Source organism: Anopheles maculipalpis, chromosome 3RL (assembly GCF_943734695.1).
Source record: "Anopheles maculipalpis chromosome 3RL, idAnoMacuDA_375_x, whole genome shotgun sequence".
In the NCBI taxonomy this organism is placed as follows: Eukaryota; Metazoa; Arthropoda; class Insecta; order Diptera; family Culicidae; genus Anopheles; species Anopheles maculipalpis.
In genome coordinates, this window is record NC_064872.1 from 70,406,928 (window position 1) to 70,416,180 (window position 9,253).

The window sequence follows — 9,253 nt, forward strand, 5'->3', positions numbered from 1 at the left end:
GTTGTGTTGTTGTTTTTTTATGCTATGCACACACACAAACAAACACGCTTTTGCTCACCCCTTTTGCTTCTTGAGGAAGCACTAAGCGCGAAGAAAATGGATTACAAAAAGCGCATACACCGGGAAAAAGAGGCGCTAAATCCACCGCGACGGTGTACACCACCACTCGACGACGCGTCACGGATGGTGAGCCGTATTCGTACGTATGATTAGCTCAATTCTCCAGCACTGAAAGAGCATCATTTTCTATAAAAAAAAAAAAACTTTGGTCCACACAACAGACCCACCATTCGCACAGCACAAACCGGACACACACGATGCACTTTCTCACTCGTCTCACGCGCAATACACGTACTTATCGTGTGTATGTGTATATATTTCTCCAACCTTCACATAGCTGGAAGTAGAAGTACGCGTCAAAAAAAGGATATGTTGACTTCTGGCACAGAAGGGAAAAACACATTTAAAAATTAACACAAAACTTGAGGAACAACTTTTACTCTAGGCTACGCCGAATGTAAATCAATACAATCGATTGATTTGAACATGTGCGACAGGGCAGCAAACACATCTTTTGAAGCACACTACACTATGCTCATGGCTCAGCTGTTTGTCACACTCGCGCAACACTGTTGGCATCTTGTTCGCACTATGTGCACCCGATGCGCTGTTAAACGTTTGAGAAAACCCCGAATGGCTGCGCTGCTGTCTACGGGTGCAAAGCCATACACACACACCTACAGGCAACCAAATTGTGAGTTTTATACTCTCTCTCTCTCTCTCTCTCTCTCTCTCTCTCTCTCTCGTACTCGCAGAACGTACGGGTTTCTTCGATCGTAAACATAACCCACAACACAAACAAACGGATGCTGCTTTTGTGTATATGTGTCTCACGTACAGGAATCAAAACACATTCACACACACACTCACTCATCTACGCATATGTCATATCGCGGCTATTAAACGCCCGTTAACATAAGCGAAGTTGTGTTTGTGCTTTTTGGCTGTGGAAGCACCTTCCTCTTGGTACAATTGCATCTTTATATCGCGGAAAATAGATGGGAACGGTGGTGATGAAATTATGTTTTCATGAACAATCACTTCCGAGCGACATTTTACACCACCATTCCGCACACACACACACACATGCACTGGTAGTACAGGGATCTTCTATATCTGGTTGCGGCCTTCATTGATTGCGCTTTCGTAGTGATGTTTTCTTCCTTTGCCCGCAATTCAAAATGGTATGCCGTCGTAGCAAGAAGCGAGCGGGTCACCGATAAGTGTGTGTAATTGTGCACGATCAAATGTCACCTCTCACATAGTACCGAATTCCTTCCCGACACCCTTCCATAAAGGTGCAAAATATTAAATACGCGCTGCTTTCCGCTGGCGTACTGGCGCCGCTGTAATCATTGTCCTTGATGGTATGGGTGAGCGAAAGCGTAAATTTCCATCATGCTCTCTCGCTCGCACTTTTACGCTTCGTGTGTGCGCGCTCCCGTTTTGATTTGATGGGCTTTTCTTGGGTGAGAATTTTAACCTGCCAACACTTTACAAAATATTCCTTTAAACGTTTGCTTCGTGCCACACTCGCGATAAGAGCGATTCGTTGCGATTTTCTACACCTTTTGCTTCACAATTTTCCTTTTTCTTTTGCCGTAGATTACAAATACCATTTATACACACCGAGGCTACCGCTACACACTGTTCACACACGGCTTCCCATGACACGTATTATTGCATTTGGGGCGACACTCACACACCGCCGCGGGACAGTATGGCCAACCGAAAGGGAGAAAAGAAAACGGACCCTTCTCTCCCAGCGAATAGATCTTGGATTTCGACCAACAAAACTTTTTTTGTGCCCCCTTGTTTCTCAAGATGCACCGATTTTATCGTTGCGTGCGAGGATGCTTTAGGCGAGAGAGTCAGACGATATATCGATCTCGTGTACGTCTCTGCACAGTCACACACACGGTGGTTTGATAGAAAGATCACTTTGCTTTCACGATCTACTGAACATGCGGATACACGAGAGGGGTTGGCTCCAATGAGCATGCAATCCCGCAGTGAGAGGGGGGGGGGGGAGACAATAAAAGAAAATATGTAAAAATTATAAAAATAGCCCCACCAGCGGAAGTAACCCCCTTTATGACAAGTTTTCTTTTTATCTCGTGACAATGTGGAAATTGAAGATAGTTCACGGTACGATTTGTTCAATGCTCTATAGCTATCTCTTTTCAGCTCTGCTTCTGCTGGCTGGTAAAGGCAGTGGCACCGACCGACAGGACAGCTTCTTCAACTCGTAAATAACCCATCTTTCTGGACAAGGCACATCACAATTGAATTTCTGTCCTTACACCAAATACCACGCCACGAAAAGGATTTTCTACACACATAAACAAACGCATTGGAAAGTGAACGATAAACCGAGGGGCTTGCTTGAATCGTTGCTAAGTCACACATACACACCGAGAGAGAGGGAAAGATATTTCTTCGAGGTACACACAATAAAAACAGGAAATCTAACCACCTTTGAATGGTACCGTTGAATGTACGAATTACGCGAAACACTACTATTATATCCACAAAAATGTTTGATGTGAATTAATGTGCCAATGGGGACTTTTGATTTACACAGTGCTATATGTACGTCCGTCCGCGGTCACGCACTCACGCATTTACAACTGCTGCTGCCGCTGTTGCTGCTGAATAGAAAATCTGCTGCTCTTGACTTTTCCCTTCGCACAATGGGCAACGACGTTTGCATCCAAATTTTTAATGAAAAATAAAATACAATTTTACGTGGAAGAGCAATTCTGTATTTGTTGCATTTGTAATAATACTTGAATATTGATACAAATTTTGATATAAGTGGAAAGGCGTATTTCAATAAAAGTAAAATACTTCAAAGCTCTTTTTCACAGCGCTCGTTAGCATACTCCATTGGCACACTAACGAGCGTTTCTTTGCTCGAGCTTTTCTGCTGTACTCCCCGTGTTGACAGTTCACAGCCCATTTCAACACAGAGCCCTTTGCCCACAAAACCCTTTTGCCGGACAGATTCAAATTGAATTACAATTCAAGTCACAAAATAAACTAAATAATAAATAATAAATAAACCCAGCAACATCGAGCTCATATTTGTTGGTAAGCAAAAGGTTAAAAAAAAAATGCTACGAAAATTAGCTTCCCATTTATTGGTCGTGATGTGCGGTTTGCTGCCAATATGGTTTCCAGATTTATTCAGCATATTTCTACGTAAACCCCCGGTTAAAAAAGAAATATGTGATAAAGCCCTAGAACAGGAAACGGAACCGAAGCCAATTCAAAAGGAGCCAAAAGCTATTGAGAAGATTGTCGTTTTCAGTGCGAAACCAATACGACCAGTGTCTAAGTATGTACTGTTCATTGTTTGTTTTTTCGTCTAGAAACACATTTAGCTATTACCCTGAGTATGGGGCTTTTTGTTCTATCCTATGCATAACCAGAAATATAGACATACCGAAGGTAGGATACGACAACTATCATCCGATAGAAATTAGCCCATTGTTTCTGCATGAAATCGTCAAAAAAGGTAATGTACGACTACAAAGTTTTGTTCAAATGCGCATTTTCACGAGTTGTGTACGCATGTTTCTTATCATTCTTCTAGCTATGAGGACCAAAAATAAGTCACGAAGGCGTGCGTACGAAACACTGCAGTGGATGGAGTGTCAGACAGGTTTGGAATCGTTTGGCGAACAATACAAACCGGATCGTTCGGATAGTCCCGAACTGATGTTCCAAATGGAGGATACTGAGTAATGAATTGATAAGGCTTAATCAGATGTAATTTATAATAATAATTATTCCTTATAAACTATGGTGCTACTATGTGATGTTTGAATATGCAAAGGCGCAGGGGTGGTTGGTGTACGACAGCGGCTCCAGTATTCAAACGGTAGGACTGGGGTTCAAATCTCATCTGGACCGTCCCACCGTAGTGAGGACTGACTATCCAACTACGTGGTATTGGTAAGTTTAGTAAGCCATTAGATGGCTGGCATGACCTTAAAAGATAGTTAAGCCAAGAAAGAGATGAAAGTGGATGAAATTTACTCTATTGATTTATACATAGAACGGAATTACTGCCAGACCGGCCGTAATCACGACAAAAATATTATGCATTGTGTTCCTCTTCTGATCTCAACAAGCGGCTATTTTGAAACATACTTGTCAAATCGCTTTGCCAACCACAAAGCTGTCAAACGATCCGTCACAACAAAAGCGTAATCAAAACAACAAACACGTGCGTGTGGGATTGCTCCGTTTTATATTATCCGTATGTAGAAATTCCATAAAAAGGACGTATAAAATGGTTACAGACAAATCAGACGGAGCCTGCCAACTGCACAATGTGCAGTTCTACAATCTGTTGCCACGTGCAATCGTTTGTTCAGCGTTTGAACCGGTGCAGAAGAAGTTAGCACTAGCGAGGTAAGTCCGCCCGACACATGCTTACCATTCAACGGTCATGAATGTTTATTGCATTTGTAGGGATGATGGTACGATCGAAATCTGGAACATGGCAAATGCTCCGTTCCTAGAAAAAAACATTCCCGGCGGCGAGGGTATATCGATCGAGGGACTCGCGTGGGCCGGTAGCCGACTGTTTTCCGTCAGCCTTGCCGGTACACTGATCGAGTGGGATCTGGGCAAAATACCGTGCGTGAAGCAATCCATCCTGGTGACGGGCAATGCAGCGTGGTGCGTAGACGTTAGTAAAGATGAACGTTTGCTGGCCGTCGGTACCGAGGGTGGTTACATCAATGTGTACCGGTTGGACAACGAGGAGGTGGCTTACGAGCGCATTTTGGACAAACAGGAAGGGCGTATCGTTTGCTGCTGTTTCGACTGGACGGGTGACTTTCTGGTGACGGGTTCGGCCGATGCTGTGCGTGTGTGGGACGTACGCAATGGGCATGCCGTGCACAAGATGACTACCGGCCGTTCGAACCGCAATCAGGAAACGACCGTATGGGCGGTACTGGTGATGCAAGATTTCACTATCGTATCGGCCGATTCTCGTGGCAAGCTGGTAATATACGATGGGCAGATGGGTACGGTGCTAGAACAGCACGTTGTATCGTCGGCCGATCTACTCTGTTTGGCACAGGACGTGGAAAGGAACGTCATATACGTTGGCGGCGTAGAACCAACGATACGTGTGTTTGAACGTATGACAACGAGACACCACTCGGGAGACAAGCGGTTCGTACGCTCGTATACCCGGCGCGGTCACACACACGACATTAAAACGATGACCGCGCATGGGCGGTACTTATTTTCGGGTGGACTTGATGGATCGCTCATTATTACAGCGGCGCGACCAGTGACGGTTGATGTGCTCTTTCCCTTGCTACCTTCACCGGCCTCCCAGGTGGCACCCGATTGCCGGCTAGTACTGTTAAAATACGTCAACTATCTGGAAGTTTGGACCTTGGCACCGTCCAACAAACCATCCCAGGGCGGCACCAAAGTCCTACAGATACGTAGTAAAAACGACGAACACATCGTGTGTGCGGCAATCTCCCCAAACGGAAGATGGATCATTTATTCGACCGAACACACGGTTCGACTGCTTCGCTACGATTACAACCGTCAGGATCCGGTCAATTCACGCCTGCTGCGCGTACGCAACACACCGGAACATTTAGCCGTTTGCTATCGGGCAGACTTTACGCACGATTCGACCGGACTCTTTCTGTACGATCGAACTGGCGAAGGTACGATCAACTTCTTCAGCTGTGCCGCGGACGATAATGAGGAATGGGACCACAAACAGTCGATAGACGCTGGTCGTTGGCTGTCGGAAATGGTACACCTGTCGGCCGTTTCCAGCTGCAACCAGTATCTGGTGTGCGGCGACACTGCCAGCTCGATCGTCGTCTTCGAACGGTCGGCCGAATCGAAATGGAAACGTTCGATATCGCTTCCACGGTACAAACTTCCACCAACTGCGCTCGCTATACAACCGGGCCGGACACGGCTAGCGGTGGCCTTTTCCGACCACAAACTGTTCGTGTACGATTTCGACCAGTTTTCGTTTGTGTTTTCAACCTACGTAAAGCTTTCGGCGGCCGCTTACTCGATCGCCGGCATTGCATTCGATCCACGGCACGAATCGGCGATGGTGTTGCAGAATGGCTCGAAAATATTGTCCCTTCAGTATGGGCCCGATATTGAGGAAGAAATGCTGCAACAGGAGGAACGTAGCTGGAACAAGCGGCAGCGTCCCATGCTGAACGGATCGATGAACGGGAGCGGTGAGGGAAGTCTAACAAGATACAAACTGCGCACGGTACGGGATGCACCTCGGTTGGTCGCAATTGAGTGGCTCGGGGAGAACGAGCTGGTGGCGACCCAGGCTAATGCACTTTCGATGGTCGAACATTTACCGGCCGCGTTCCGCAAAAAGGCGTACGGAAAGCGATAAAGATCGAGAATATATGAACACGTGGGAATATTTGTACACATAGACACTCGTGTGTGTGTGTGTGTTGTAACGTAATGTAATAAAAAGCATATTAAATGTTAAAACTTACTTATTTACTTATTAGGCGCAACAAGCGCTTCCAACTCCGTCGTCTGCCATTGTCCATGTGTACGACTTAACTGCTGAACTGATCATTTAGTAATTCAATGAAATTCTGCGTCCGTTGCGAGAGGACATCTGGCGAGTAACTGACCAGATTTCCATCCTTACTTCGGCATGTTAAAACAGTTCAAACTAAATCCATCGCCTTAGTGTACGGGGATTTGTATATAGATTGTTTGGAATTTTTGGTTTATTTCCTCCAACATCTCACCGTTTCTAACACTCGGGCTTCGCTGCGTTACTCCTTTTTCCATGCATAATTTGTTCACACTCTCTCACACACAACCTCACTTACTTGCACATCCATTCCGTATCGCTATTCTTCCAGTCCACAGCGCCTACTATTTAGCTTTTTGAAGCACAGCTCTCATCCTTTGCACTGGCGGATTCCTTCTTATTGTTTACTTCTGTTCGCTCTGTTCCTTGAATTAGCATTACTACTTTTTCTCTCTATCTCTCGCTTTCTCTCTTATCAATATTAATCTGATGTTGTATGTTATTGTTTATGATGGGTTTTTCTTGTCCTCATTTAGTAGTAAAAGTAGTAGTAATAGTAGTAACTGGTTTTTCGATGCCGTTGGTTGATTCTGGTGCACTTTTCCCATTACATTTTCTGTCGATTATTTCCAGCATTTTCCATTCTCCGATTACAATAATTTGAATTACATTCTTTTAACCTGTCCTTTTGCTTGTGTTTTTTTCTTCTTCTTTACAATTGCTTACCTATATCGTTTTTTTTGTTCTTGTCATACTAAATAGTTTATGTGTAAAGTTGTTTTCATATCTTGCTGTGCTTTTCTTCCTGCTTTTTGCAAGCAAGTTTTGCACTACTTTCTTTGTTTTTTCTTTCTTTTCTGCTTTCTTTTCTTCTATTTTTCCTTTCCCATCATTACTGAGCCTTTTGTTTCGAGTGTGAGTGTTTTTTTCCTATTTGTTTTGTTTAATTTCGTTGCATAACGATAACAATAAGAACAAGAGTGAGAAATAATTTCTGTTTGCTGGTTTACAGTTTTACATAAAATAAATATAAAGACAAAAGAAAGGTGTGTGTGTGTGTGTAAAACGAGCAGGAACTCTTTTGCTTACTGCTTGAGATGCACTAATCTCATCCGTATGCGTTTTGTTAATAATTTTTTGTTTAATTTTCATAAAGTTTAAATAACCTATCGCCTTCCAATTACTAGCACGAGGAGTAAAAATAATGTTTTGAAATAGAAACACGACAGTAAAACCGTATTCAGTGCTAGAGAAAAAGGCATTAAGGCTCTAATAGATTTTTGTTTTCCCTCTAACTAATACATCATGCAAAAAACAGTCCCCAGACAGACATCTCTCGTTAATTTTTAAATTCCAATTTTGTATGTGAAAAAGGTTTAGTTCGTTCGATAATTTAAATGTGTGTGTTTGTTTTTTGTTTGTTTAACTTGAAATAAGTTCTCGCTCTCTTCTATTATGCTAACAGTTTACGTGTCGAATCAGCTATCGGTTTGATCCTAAAATTTTGCTAAACATCGCGTACCTCAAAAACAGTTGAAAATCCTTCACTTTTTGTGCGTACAAAAACAAACAAAAAAGTGATAAAATATTAGCTACAAATGAAATCGTTAAACCAACTATAGCGGGGAAAAAATCTCCTCACATTCAACGTACTTCTACTACAAAACGTGCATACAAGTTTCGCTCTCGGTTAACAACGGTTTTGTGCTTCGTCTTCCTTTCACTCATCTGTTAGCTTGTGTGATGTTTTTTTTTGTCATTAATTAATCTCCTCTTTTTTCTGTTTCTATTGTTTTCCAAAAATTGCACATTAACAATACAGTTTGTTTTTCGTTTTTCTTTTTTTGTTAATTAGCATCTTTTTTTAAATGCCCACACGTTGTAAAACAGTAGAACACATCTGAATCCGTGGTAACAGCAGTGTATTAATGGTATGTTTGGTAGTGTTTCAATAGATTTTGTTTTTCTTTCCCATTTTTTTGCGCAATTCTCGTTCTTTTGTGTGGATGTGTTAAATAAAAACCATTTCATTTGATGTAGCGGGTTTTAAGTTTTCCCTTTTTTTAATTGCAAATATGCAATTATGATTCGTTTTGCTGCTTTTGCTATAAAAGTATGCACGGAGGAGTTTGTGTTTGTTAAAGCTTGTGTAACGTTCGGGGCAAATTCAGCACACCGATGTAACCGATATATTCGGTGATACTAATTTAGCTGTGGAGATATTAACAAATTCACTGTACGGGTACGCTTATCGGAAGGAAGCAGGCAGAACGAGATTAATACCGCTGTGGTGAGTGTGTGTGTGTTTTTGGTTTTGTTTTTTTTAAGTCAACCCAATTTCGGTTCACATTTACACGCCTCATAGCTCGTTCTTGTGGATTACACAGTTTTGTGCTAAAAAAAAAACGGTTTTATTCGATTTATCTAAACCATGTCGAGTGTCTGTAGTCTGTGCGTTAATACATGGGCCGATCTGTTGCAGCAATGTTCGCGCGGGTTAATTATACCACTAAATAAATGTCCTCGAATGTTCGCACACTTTCGAGTGGCCGCTCAGTAGCTTCGCCCAGCGCAGCCACTTTTACTAAGCCACAAAAGCATCTTCTCATTGCG

At 42.8% G+C, this 9,253-nt stretch overlaps 3 protein-coding genes across 3 annotated transcripts in view; 2 read left to right on the forward strand and 1 right to left on the reverse strand.

Moving 5' to 3' along the window:
* LOC126561269 (triple functional domain protein) overlaps window positions 1-5,822 on the reverse strand; it is a 163,905-nt gene extending 158,083 nt beyond the window's left edge. The window contains exon 1 of the mRNA XM_050217240.1: window positions 5,682-5,822. Within this exon, the coding sequence (XP_050073197.1) occupies window positions 5,682-5,698 (17 nt within the window). The 5' untranslated portion in view covers window positions 5,699-5,822. The remainder of the gene's footprint in view (window positions 1-5,681) is intronic.
* Window positions 3,213-3,810, forward strand: LOC126565947 (uncharacterized). The gene is made up of 3 exons (XM_050223147.1): window positions 3,213-3,400; window positions 3,495-3,580; window positions 3,659-3,810. Exons 1-3 carry the CDS (start codon window positions 3,213-3,215, stop codon window positions 3,808-3,810), a joined length of 426 nt encoding a protein of 141 aa, XP_050079104.1.
* On the forward strand, window positions 4,317-6,483 carry LOC126562102 (U3 small nucleolar RNA-associated protein 4 homolog). Its single transcript, XM_050218521.1, has 2 exons — window positions 4,317-4,482; window positions 4,543-6,483. Exons 1-2 carry the CDS (start codon window positions 4,361-4,363, stop codon window positions 6,479-6,481), a joined length of 2,061 nt encoding a protein of 686 aa, XP_050074478.1. The 5' UTR covers window positions 4,317-4,360; the 3' UTR covers window positions 6,482-6,483.
* Window positions 6,484-9,253: the final 2,770 nt, after the last annotated feature.